This window comes from Octodon degus, unplaced genomic scaffold (genome assembly GCF_000260255.1).
Source record: "Octodon degus isolate 3935 unplaced genomic scaffold, OctDeg1.0 scaffold00160, whole genome shotgun sequence".
In the NCBI taxonomy this organism is placed as follows: Eukaryota; Metazoa; Chordata; class Mammalia; order Rodentia; family Octodontidae; genus Octodon; species Octodon degus.
Genome location: NW_004524736.1, coordinates 2,891,523 through 2,904,527, shown reverse-complemented (window position 1 = coordinate 2,904,527; position 13,005 = coordinate 2,891,523). Strand labels below are relative to the sequence as shown.

The 13,005-nt window shown below is 38.6% G+C and overlaps 1 protein-coding gene across 1 annotated transcript in view; it reads left to right on the top strand.

Annotated features, from left to right (window-relative positions):
* The window catches only part of Grm8 (glutamate metabotropic receptor 8), a 963,476-nt gene that overhangs the window by 447,144 nt on the left and 503,327 nt on the right, over window positions 1-13,005 (top strand). The window contains exons 4-6 of the mRNA XM_004642707.2: window positions 4,716-4,851; window positions 5,682-5,836; window positions 6,420-6,557. Of these exons, the coding sequence (XP_004642764.1) occupies window positions 4,716-4,851; window positions 5,682-5,836; window positions 6,420-6,557 (429 nt within the window). The remainder of the gene's footprint in view (window positions 1-4,715; window positions 4,852-5,681; window positions 5,837-6,419; window positions 6,558-13,005) is intronic.

Genomic DNA, 13,005 nt, shown 5'->3' with positions numbered 1-13,005 from the left:
GTCTACAGGGTGTTCAGGGTCTCACTACTAGATCATATTTGCAGTGATCCTCCTGTTTACAGCCTCCCAAGGGCTGGGATTACAGGCGCACGCCAGCGTGCCCATTCTTAATTGCCAACTCAGTGTGCCCCCGGGGGTAGGGCTGGCACAGCATGTCTGGGGATTGAACCCCCAGCTCCCATGCCTGCTTGCAGGCTCTTTAATCCACTGAGCTATTTGGCTGGCCCAAAGCTAATGTTAACAAGATGTAATGACCCCTTATTTGTATGAAGTCACAGGACTCTTTGGAAGGATGAGTCATTTATTATTTATTCATGCATTTTGGTATATCTCCTATTACATCTCATGTTATTATCTTTTATGGTTATCTACTTTTACCTTCATGTCTAACTCTCTTATGTACACATTTTGTCAGTTATAAGACTGCTGAAGACAGGCAATCTTTAAATACCTATAACTCCTGAAGCATAGTAAGTAGACTATGAGTGCTTATGAAGGTATTACCTGGATTTTTAAGTGATAAGAAGAAGGCAGCATGAATGAATTTCAAGGCTAAGTAGAGCAACCTAATCTTTTATCTCTGATCACTTGAGACATAATCAGTCTAGAACTTAATAAAATCCTTGGGAGGCGCTGAACAGCAAGATGCCACATGGAACATGATCTCTAGGGTATTTGTCTATCTGAAATCAATTAATGGTGCAGTTTCTCTTTCCTGGGAAGTACAAATTGACCACTTGGCAAATATAAGTTGAGGAGAACAGATAGAAAAAGGTGAAATAGATGTAGGCTATATTAAAAACCCAACCTAGATAACTCAGCCTTTTATAAACAAAAATATCCAGTTGATCCTTGGTGAATAAGTCAATCAGTGGACTCGGACTTAATTGCCCATTTGCGTCATCTGAAATAGTCATAATAAAACACTCCTCGCTTTCTGTTCTTTTACCTCTAGAGCCACTAGTCATTTCAGAGCACTACTCAGGATATAGCATGTATTTAATGGGATGCTTAAGTAATCATGACAATTTAATTAAAAGGGCAGTCATTTGGAAACAGGTTTTGTTCCCTAGAGAGTGTTAAAGTTTCAGTGTTGCATTTTGACCATTACCTAATTTTCACACTTACCAAGGTTTATTTGTTGATTTGTACAGACATTCTATATACTTTTCAGCGTACCTCTGAAATTTGTTCTCAAAGTTTTTTTTTTTTTTTCAGAGTGGTGTGATCACTCCTTCCCAGACCCATTCATTAGCTGCCTCTTCAAAACAAGTGATGTTTTCAGAGCTTCATCAGTCACACTGTCCTATTGTTGATTTAAATATCAATCACCTAACATATCTGCACCTGGCAAAACTGTAATTGCATTTCCCTTCTCTCTCCTTGGCTCCAACCCACTTTTTCAGTTTGATATTCTGTGAGTATTTTGAAGACAACCTGCCTTGAATTAAAATCATATTTTTTTCTCTACATGCCTGCTCATCCTCTTGTATTTGCTACTTGTTTAATGGCATCATCACATAACTGGCCACCACGGCCAAATCCTTGGAGTCTTACTTCTTGCTTTCATGTCGTTTCACTGCTTACAGCAAGTCAACACAAAAACCCATTGATTCTAGCTCAGAAATTCTCCCTGATCTCCATGTGCTCCTCCCTAGCATCAGCAGCATTGCCTCAGTCATCAGTTCCCACTGCCAACTCCGACAACTTCCTACCTCAGCTCCATAAAGGGTTCCCTTTCTTTCTACTTTAGAGTGGCATCCACATCAGCAATTTCTTATCCACTTCCCTACCTCAAAGTGCCATGGTCATGCATGAGACATTTTCCTCTGGGTCACTCAGGGATTAATGAAATAGAAACACTTATTGAGAAATGGAAATACTTTATTTATAGTCTTCTGTAGCTCCTACAAGTGCATATGTTCTTTGGCCCCTGCCTAACTACCTCACTTATCTTATACTTTCCTCACCTCACTCATTAATTCTACTGTCTTTTTCTTACCCTTTCCCATACTATTCTCTACCAGTTTTAATCTTTTTAAAAAATAATTTGTATCTTAGTAGTACATATTTGCAGCACATAGTGGTTACATTTATTTTGCAGAATTGGCAGAGATGCACAATACATCCTAAAGCTTTTCTGTGTCTTTTCCCTCCTGTACCTCCTCACTCCTGATGTCTTTCAGTTCCTTTCCACTTTTCAGAAGATCCCATTTTCTATCCTGTATCTTTGTATGTTACTCTTTAATTATTTAGGCTTTGGTTTTCCCATATAAGAGAAAACATTCAACATTCAGGCATGTGTATCTGACTTATTTCACTTAACATTATGGTCCCAAGGTACATGCATTCTCCTACAAAGAACCCAAATTTATCTTTCTTTATCCTTTTGACAGTAACTAAATTATATCATTTTAGGGTGGACTTCCTTCAAAATTCCTTAATCTAAATTAAATCCCTTAGTTCCTCCTTATAGTATTTATCACAATTCACAATTATATACTTAATATTATTTTACTAAGCTTAAACACCCACAACATTTCCAAATTCTGTGAAGGTAGAAGCATGTCCTTCACATTTGCTGTGTCCATGTACATTGCATCTACAGTCTTCACATACCACCTGGCTGAACCTAAATATTCATTAAATATTAATGAATAAATGAATAAATCACCACAATTATTAACCGTATATCAGTAATATAGCTATATGTAAGGAGAAGAATGGCTCAATCTATGGATTGTGAACCAGTTTTATGCCTAAAGATTATACCATAAAATTAGTAAAGTATTTTAGAGATACTTTTGAGTGTTCTCAAACTTATGAGAAAAATAGGCCTTCAGGGCTCTCCCTCTATTGCACATTATTACCATACACATTAAGTCGGGTCACACAGGATGGAGATCTGTCGTCAGCTACCAGACATTTCTTCTTAGTATGGCTGCCTCAGTTTTCTTCCTAGGAAATAAAATAAAGCTCATCATGTAATTTTTCTGCTTATGACTTTTTAATGGGTTCTCACGTTTTTCACTATAAGACATTATTTGAGGTCTTAACCAGCTCAGGTTGCTGGAACAAACGTCCAGACAACTAAACTTCATTTCTTATAGTTATGGAACCTGGAAGCCCAAGATGAGCAAGATGGGGCTGAATTCTTGTTAGGGCTTTCTTCCCTGTTATACATAGCGGCTGTTTTTGGTGTGTCCTTGCATGGAAGAGAGTTCAAAGGAGCTCTCTGGCCTCTTTTGTGAAATAAAAGCTCTCATCTCATTCCTCCGGGTGACACTCTCACTACCTAGTCCCCTTCCTAAGCCCTCAACTCCTAATATCATTACAGCAGGGATTAAATTTACACTTATGAATGTTTAGTCTACATTTGATGTGACTATAATGTCATTCCCAATTTGGGTCAGTTGTTGTTTCTAACTTCAGTCCTGTTCAGTTTCTACTCTAAGCCATGATCAAGTGAGGTTCTTTTGTACCTTGAGCTCTACCAAGAATGTTATACAAATCCAGCTCTATTAAGTGCTTTTGTTATCCTTCCTCTATACTCCTATTATGTGGTATATTGTAATTTATCATATATTCTTTGATAATTTATTTTAATGCCTATTTTCCAGACAAGATAGTATCTCCTGAATTAGACTGTCTTCTCAGTTTCCAGCTCATTGCGTAGTATACAATGACATCCAGTAATAGACGACTGACTGAATATATTGCCAATTGTTGGGAGTTAAAAATGCCTTTGTCTACTAAAGCAGTACTATAAATGGTGATTTAATTCTCATCTGACTTGGAAAAGTCATTTAAACCATAATGCAATTGAAACCAATTGTTAATACTGAGTTTTCTTCTGGTATCAGAATATACTATCTCTCTGCTTACTGCAGTTGAAGATCTTCTTCCTACTGCAGCCCAGAGGCACACGTATATTAGACAGAATGACTGTGTAGGGCAGGCTGGTGCTGAAATTGTTATACCCTTGCCTCAGTCTCCAGAGTGCTGGGATTATAGATGTGTACCAGCTAAGGCAAAGATCTTTACTTAACTTGAAGATCTTTTCTACATTTTCTTTAGCCTCTCATTTCTTTAGAAGAGGAGATCAAAAGAGTCTCTTTTTAAAAAAGTCACTTTCTTTCTCTTTTCCTTCCTCCCTCCCTTTCTTTCTCTTTCTCCTGTCTTCCTGTCCCCTTATGACGTTTTCTCTCTCTCCCTCCCTCTCTGTCTGCCTCCCTCCCTTCCTGCCTTCCTCCTTCCTCTCCTTCCTTCCTCTCTCCCTTCCTCTCTTCCTTCATTCTTATTTTCTTTCTTTCTACCATGATATAAGATGGAATTTCTACCATTTTGATTTTCATTGTGGAGGCATATGTCAATTTAGGTCTGTATCTTTGGAACTTTGTGCTTTCTATAACATGGGGGACTTTGCCTTATTAACATCATTGTGTTCATGCATGAGGGTCTTGAAAATTAGCTTTAAGTAAGGTTTACTAATAAATAAAGGTAACAAAAATCATCTATGGTTTAGAAACTGATGTCACTTGATGCATATATCATAATGTAAATAAACTCAGTTAATTTTGATAAGTGAGAATGACAAATCCTTTGAAAAGCGGTATCTTCTACTGAATTACATGCTCTGATAATGTACCTAATTTCACTTTATATTTAAGTTTTCATTAAGTAAGTGTTCTTTCTGAATTATCTTTTTTTAATAGGTGGTGTTTGCATTGCTCAATCACAGAAAATCCCACGTGAACCAAGACCTGGAGAATTTGAAAAAATTATCAAACGGCTGTTAGAAACACCTAATGCTCGAGCAGTGATTATGTTTGCGAATGAGGACGACATCAGGTGTTGATTACTTTCCTTCTGGGTAGAGCATAATATTTGCACCCCACGTCCTTGCCAAACACATTTCATGTTCAGTCTATCATCTTGTGAGATGTCACTAGAATGGCCAACTTCCTCTGCCATTCTGACTGCTTTCCACAGGCCACAGAACGGACTTCTAGTTTCTTCATCTAAAATGCCTGCGGAGTAAAACTTGGGAGTGAATGAGATGAGATAAATAAGGATGACAGAGTGCAGGGAATGAGGTTAAGGAGAAGGCTAATTAACGGGTGCTGAAGTTAAATCCTCTGCTATATTTCCTTTAGGAGTTGGTAAGACTTCAGCAGTTAGAATGATCGACTAATTGTTTAACAGTAACCTACTGAGTATATTTAACTTCCTGAAACTGGTTATCTAAGTCTGCTTTCTGATGCAATAACTGAATACTACAGACAGAGTAATTTAAAAATGAAGGAAGGCTTTGTGTTAGCTTGTTTCTGGAGGCCAGAACGTGAAATGGCAATCTGGATGGAATTTGGTGAGGGTCAAGTCAAGATGAGGTAGAGAGTCACTGGGTGAGATACAGCAGCTTCTTCTTCTTAGGAAGCTGCTGACGTTGCCATGGGGGCCACATGCTCATGTGAGCTAAATTTAATTACCTGTCAGGAATTGTATATCCAAACCAAAAACCTGTGACCTTGAGGAATAATATATATATATATATATATATATATATATATATATATATATATATGAACACATATATTCAAATCATAGCACCAAATATAACATTTAAAATTGTAGTGCTTCCTAATAAATGCAGTCTGCTTTGTTTCTTTTTATTCCTATAGGAGGATATTGGAAGCAGCAAAAAAATTAAACCAAAGTGGGCATTTTCTTTGGATTGGCTCAGATAGCTGGGGATCCAAGATAGCACCTGTATATCAGCAAGAAGAAATTGCAGAAGGGGCTGTGACAATTTTGCCCAAAAGAGCCTCAATTGATGGTATGGTGCACCATGGGGATACTTGTTTTATTTTGGTTGGATCAGAATGCAAAAAGTGGAGTATCTGAATAAGAGGAAATTAAGTTACTATTGTTGACTATAAACAGAATCTTATCTCTGTGGACAGAAAAGTGTTAACACAGTGATTGCGTAAGCCAGCATGTGATATCATGGGTCTTCTTTCTTGTTTTACATGGTTCTTCTTCCTTTAAGGAAAGGGACTGTAATGTGATTGGAGGAAAAGTATTTGGTTTATAAGAAATGAATATATGAGGTGGTTTGACCCTGTGGAGCAATGCATGCACGAGGAAGGAGTTGGAGCATTCCTGAAATCAGTTGGTATCTCATATGTTTTCCAGTGTTCTTGACAGGAGCTCAAACTCCTTTCCTGTAGTGCTCAGTCCCAAGCAGGGCCAGAGGGTATTGTTTACTGAGTCTCCTTGGCTTTGCCATGAGAGAACCCTTATGTCTGGACTGTTTTGTTATGTATATTGATCACAAGATAATGTCTATTCAAAAGTTCTGTTAATATTTATTGTGATTTCGGAAGCATGTTAAAATATTCCTTTCTTCTTTAAAATAGGATTTGATCGATACTTCAGAAGTCGAACTCTTGCCAATAATCGAAGAAATGTATGGTTTGCAGAATTTTGGGAGGAGAATTTTGGATGCAAATTAGGATCGCATGGGAAAAGGAATAGTCACATTAAAAAATGCACAGGTATCCATTTAAATGTTTTCCTGCTACATTTGTCTTGACATTATCTGATATACGGTTTTCTGTATGAGTAATGTTGAGGACTTTTCTTTTTCCTTGTGTGTCTCTCTTGTCATTTTTTTTTTTTAATCAAAGGTGACCGTGTCCTCACTGGTCTTTCAGTAAACTTAGTTTTGCTCACTGGTTCTTACCATCATCAGTCAAAAAATATTTATTGAACTCAGGTGTACAATGCTGCAGTATTTCAGTTCTGTTTGATAACATCAAGTGTCTATTTTAGGGAAAGGACTTTATTAGTTTTAATGAGATATAGACAAAAAGACTTGGTGTGGCTTTCTAGGAGTGAAAAACGTAATGTGATGATGACACATGTGCTGCTATGTGACAGTATTTGTCAACTATTTTAGGTCATGTCCCTGTAATACTTTATTTTTCATCCTATCTTAGCAGGTTTCCTGGAGTAGTTATTATTTTAAATGTTCTACTTTCTGTCACTTATACTTAATAATGATATGGCATACCGTTTTTGATAAATACAAGCATTATTTGTTTAAAATAAAATGTAAAATTTTAAAAATTCCTTATCTCTGGTTAGTAATCTTAGCAAGAGGAACAAGAAGAACATAAACAACCATATTTAATAAACTAACACATTGAAAATATTGAAAGAAAACTGACTACAGTAGAATGGAAAAACATAAAATATTAGGAATAATTTTAACAGATGCCCAAAATCCTCTACACTAAAGCTGACAGAAGTCAAACCTGTGGGAACATGTTTATTAATACTGCTTTGCCTCATTTCTCACCTAAATGTTTGGTATATCCTCCTTTCCTTCTATGGAACTTCCTTTGGAAATCACTGTTCAAATAAAATAAGCAATATGCTAAATGCTAGAGCGTACATATAACCAGACAAAAGATGGAAATGAGAACACAGGTGTCATACATGGAAGAGATCTGACTTTAGATTTGCTACATGTCTGGTATTGCTCAGGACCTCTGGTGAGTGAAAGAAAGACAAGATCTATGCCCAAGAGACTTTCATTTGAGTATTAGGGGACATGCAAGGACGCTAAATAAGAAAACATGGAAATGAACATATCTGCCTAGATGATGGGATATGCTTACCAGGAATGTAGCAAAGTTAAAGTGCGAGAGAGACTAGAACTAGGAGAGGCATGACAAGTAGTCTGCAAGATGAAGATGAGTCACCTGGGAGACTACATTTGAGGTGAGACTTTATCACCTTGAGAAATTGTGAAGGTAGAAGGCAATGCATTACAGGCCCCAGAGCCCCAGTGAGCCCCTTCTGTTGAAAGTACAGAACAGAGAGTCTTGGGAGGCCCAGGGGAGAGTATCACGCTGGGAAGACGGATTGATGGCAGATAAAGCTAAAAATGTAGGTTCTAAATGGTCTTCAGCTTCTTTCTAGAAGTTGTGAAGATGATGAATTTGGACACCATCCTACTTATAAGACAGAATGACATAGCACTTCTAGTCTAGATAATTGCTTTTGCTTCCAAAGGATTATTCTGATGAAAGTGTGAGGAGAACTGGGATTCAGGGGTAGGAAAGAGGCAAATCAGGCAGGATTCAACCAGTAGGACCAATCCACCTGCATCTGTGCAAGTGCAGGTTAGGCATGGGATGCACACTCAGTCTTTTTAGTATAATGGAAGTGATTATGCTGGGGTAGGGCATGCAAGAAAGGGAGGTTCTGGATGTTAAACTCGAATCAGCGATGTCTAGGAAAATGGTAATGTAATTAATTAGTTAACAGAATAAACAAGAGAATTTATACTAGGTGTTCAGGGGCCGGATAGCTCAGTGGATTAAGGCGCATGTTTAGATAGAAGCAGGGGCTGGGGGTTCGATCACCAGTGTGTCGTGCCAGCCCCGCCCCCCGGGGCCCCGCAGAAACCATGAATGAGACTGCATATGGTGGTGTGCGCCTGTAATCCCAGCGCTTGGGAGGCTGAAAAACAGGAAGGATCACTGCAAGTCCGATCTGTTTAGTGAGATCCTGTAGCCCCTGTACTATACATATACGTTTGGGAACTAAATTGCAGTTGGCTTCTGACGCAGCCCCATGAAGCTGCCCAGCAGATGGCAGCATAAGGTCTGGGACCCTGCAGAGGTCGCTGAAAATCCTAGTAAGGGCATCCCAACTCTTGCAAGTTAATGAGGACAGCAGAGATGCTGTCATAGGAGGCTGAGAAAAGATGGTTTCAGAGGGAGGAGCTAGGAAAAGAAGCTGAGAATGGTAGATCTGGGGGAGGGACATGAGCTGCAGCCACAGCAGCACTGTCTCTGTAGGAGTGAAGAAAGTCTGCCTTACAAAGCTGAAGAGGTGAGGCTGAGGGCTAAAGGGTATTGGAGAGATAGAGGCAAGGTTGTGGAGAGCTGCGAAGGACCGCGCCTACAGGATGGCGCTGGTTTCTGCCTTCCACCCCCCCCCCGTGGGTGAGCGCTCTCTGTGCACAACAACTCCTTATATGGCCAGGGCTGCTGTCATGATTTGCTTCCGCATAGGCTGGACCCATGGGCGATCCCCACGTGGCGCACTGGGATTGGGCTCGGGATCATATATAGGCCGAGGGCTCGAGGGAAGAGAGAGAGAGAGAGAGAGAGAGAGAGAGAGAGAGAGAGAGAGAGAGAGAGAGAGAGAGAGAAGAAACTTACTGTTAGGAGTCTGAATAAACCGCTGAAGGAAGAGCTGTGTGTTGCGTCGTCCTTGCTGGCGAGGTCGTGCGCGACACAAGGTAAGAAAGCTAGAGAGCTGAGCAGAGGATTTTAAAGGTGAGGACATGCTTAAACATGTTTTCAGATAAAAGTGAAAGAAGAGAAGCTTCTAGAGGTGAAAGAGAAATTCGGTGTGTATCAGGATCTTGAGGAAAGTTCAAGACAAGGCAGAGAGTATAGTATTGTCTCTAAATAGTGGGATTTAGTTGAGGAAAAATTAAACTATACACTCAGATAACTCAAGGTGAAAATTCCATGCTTGAATGCTAAATTCGGATATAGATAGCAAAGAAGTTCAGAAAAAGTATGACTGTAAGTTCAAGTTGTAAAATCCAGTTTTGGAGAGGAGGTGTTTGATAAGAAGGATTTGAGCCAGAGCACGCAAGGTGGGCGAGAAGGTTTGTCTACCCACCAAAGGCATAGGGTAGGGAATGGCACATAGGGAAAAAACAAGAAGGGGCCTGCTCATCGGAGATGCGTGGCAGAGAATAGGGGAAATGAGGAGCAGCCAGCTTATAGAAAACATTTTACACTGAGAATAACATGTGTTTTTTCCCTGACATAGGTTTTTACACTCTAATTAGAACTTGTTCTAATGAGGTGAAAATGGTGTTTACTTTAAGATCTAGGAGAAACTCAACCCTAGGAAACTAGGCCAGTAAAAATTTTTCATGTAAATTCTGTTATGAAGGGTTCCAAAATATCTCTTATCTGAGCAGAAAACAAATAAATGATAAAAAATTCTACCTTATTTTTAAAAATGGTAAATAAACATTTCCAGATAATGAAAGAAAATATTTATGCCCCAATTTTCTATTATGCTGTTTTTGTATCTGTCTGGGGGAGGGAGGGAGGATGACCAAGAGAACATGCAGCGAAGAGGTAAGTTTATAGGCTATGCATGAGTAGAGGTACCCAAGGCATGATGTTTTAAAAATTTGTCCTGAAAATGTTCATCTTGTTAAACTCACAATGAGAAAAATAAAATTAAGGGACACTGAGAGCGAGAGCACATTTTACACTGCACATTTCAAGCATCATTTTGGGATTATATGTGCTCAGTAAAATGTTACATTAGGCATTGGTAAGCTGTGAATATATTTATTAACTTCCACTGGGGGCAATGCGGGCAACATATTTATGTGGCTAAGGCAGTGTTGCTTAGCATGGTTGTGCTTCTTTCTGTCTTGTTAATTTTGACAGGCAGAATGTTTTGAAGCTGTAAAGAGCATGGTCTTCTTAATGTTATCTCAGCTGAGATAGATTTTTTGAGAAGATTCTCCCTTAGAATCTCAGGGAAGCTTTCAAAAAGATGTGACAGTACTGCTAAATTCTGATATGCTGGCCAAATTCCAAGTGCGGCAATTCTTACTATCCACTTAGCTATTTATGCAGTTATTATTGCTTCTGAGAGCTGCTGAGTTCCGAAAGCTACCACTACTTAATCCTACTTAAAATTCCCTTTGTCTTTCTCTAGAACAGAAAAAGTGCTCTTTTTCACTTGTTATCAGCAGTGATGGGTGTTATTTTATAGATGTTTATCTGACCTTTCCCTTCCTGCCTCCTCTCCTCAGCCTTAATGCCTTTGCACTCTGGAGAACTGACACCTACAGACACCTTGAGTGTGTCTTCATGTGGCTTTATACATTTTTCACGCACTTATTTCCCTAGTCAGGCTTCAAGCTTGAGTCCTTTTCCCCTGTTCGTGTTCATCACTTCCTTTTGCCTTTCCTTATCTTTTATTTGCTCAATCCTTTATCTGACTTTGTTTTATCCAGCAAGGCTCTCACTAGGGGTGCAGATCTTTCCTTCAGAGGGGAAGTTTGACTCTCCTTGCCTGTCAATCCCGTTCTGTCTTCTCCAGCCAGCACTTGAGAGTGAATGTTTCAGGGACTTGAGCATGTATGGTTGAGCTCTCACCTCACAGAGAGGCTCTCTCTTAGCTCACACTGTCCTTTGACTTCATTTTTCATGAATTCTACATAGCTCTGCCCTTATCTGAACAATATCCTTTGACCCATCCAATGACTCTGATTGGTACTATATACCATCTCTGACCCCTTCTTGGATTCCTTCTTTTCTTCTTTCTTTCCTTCCTCAGCATTTACTCACTTGTAGACTCATTTGACTAGTTTACCTTGTGTCAGGCACTATGCTAGAGGGATGAAAACAACAGATTTCTTTTAACTTCTAAAAGCTCATGAAGACAAACATTGGCTGGTGAACTTGAACTCTTTCTCTGTCTGCTGAGCTTTCACCCTCATTCAGGAGGTTGGGGCACTGCAGCTTAGCCTGCATACAGCTGACACTCAGATACTAAATGGTGTTGAGCATATGCTACACAAAATGGCCTATTGATTCTTATTTATGATGATAGAAGTAGCGGTAATGGAAAAAGCAATGCACAAATATGTTTCATCCCACAAACAAGCAATTTTGTTAGTGAACCAAATAGCAGGCTCAATAATTAGCTCCTAGAAAGGCCTGTCGGTGTATTTCCTAGTGCCAGAGTAACTAGGTAACTTTTCAGGTATAAATACCTCTTAGCCATCCCTGGTCTGCTGTGGAAGACTTTAAAGGGTGGAAGCTTGCTCCCATTTAGCAGGACTCATGGATATGAGTGCATTTGGCTAGTTAGCAAGGGGGACAATCCACAATTTGATTTGATCATTCAGAATAAAAAGAAATCAAGATATGCTTTCCTGAATTAAGATGTTTTCCGGCATCTCCATTTGTCTCCTTGCCTACAGTGAAGCTCTATGAGGAAAAATGTCTTTACATTACCACTGTAAGGTGGCCAGTGGCCTGTATGCTCTTTTCCTTGGCAAATAAAAAAGCAAACATCCCAGAATGACTTATTTATGCCATTTCTGAAGTTTTGTATTGAATTTCAATAGATGTATCTGAGATGACAAAACAGACATTGACTTCAGAATTTAGAGTTGGATGAAAAATTAAAATCATTCTTCCAGTCTCCTAGGTAAAGAAACTAGAAACCAGAGAAGTGACTTATTTTTTTAAAATCTCAATATTAATCTCAAAACTTCAATTAGAATCCTGGTCTCTTTTATTTAAATTTGTTCTTGACCTTTATATCCCTGTTTTATTTGATTACTTACAAATTTAAGAATATTTTACCACACAGTTGGAAAGTATTTTCTTGTTGGCTCTTTATGTTTTACTGTATGATACATTATGAGATTTAATAGTCACCATCTACAAGGCAAATCAAAAGTAAAAATGAGTTGTTACTTAATCCCACTGAAAACATTTAAATGTTTTAATATTATTCATATTGATTTTCAATTATGTAAGTGATTTTTGCTACTTAATCTGGAGGAGCATAAACCTTTTTATTTAGTTGTTTGCTTCACTATCATTTATAAGACTACTACTGGTACTGCATTAACCATCCAGCAGAAAAGTATAAAAACAAGGTATATAAAGTAAAGCCATATTAATATGCTGAGCTGTGAAAGGCTCAAGTCAACAACTTCTTTGGATAACCCACTACTATTGTGGACTGCTGGACTGGATTGTTTCACTGAATTCACACACCTATAGTATTTAGATGCCAATGGAATACCCATCTCTGACAGGACTAAACAAAAAAAGAGGATACAAAGGAAGGACCATTCCTGTATATACAGAATAGTTAGGATAGATATAGAGCTACTTTCATTTAATTCAATGAGAAGAAAGATTT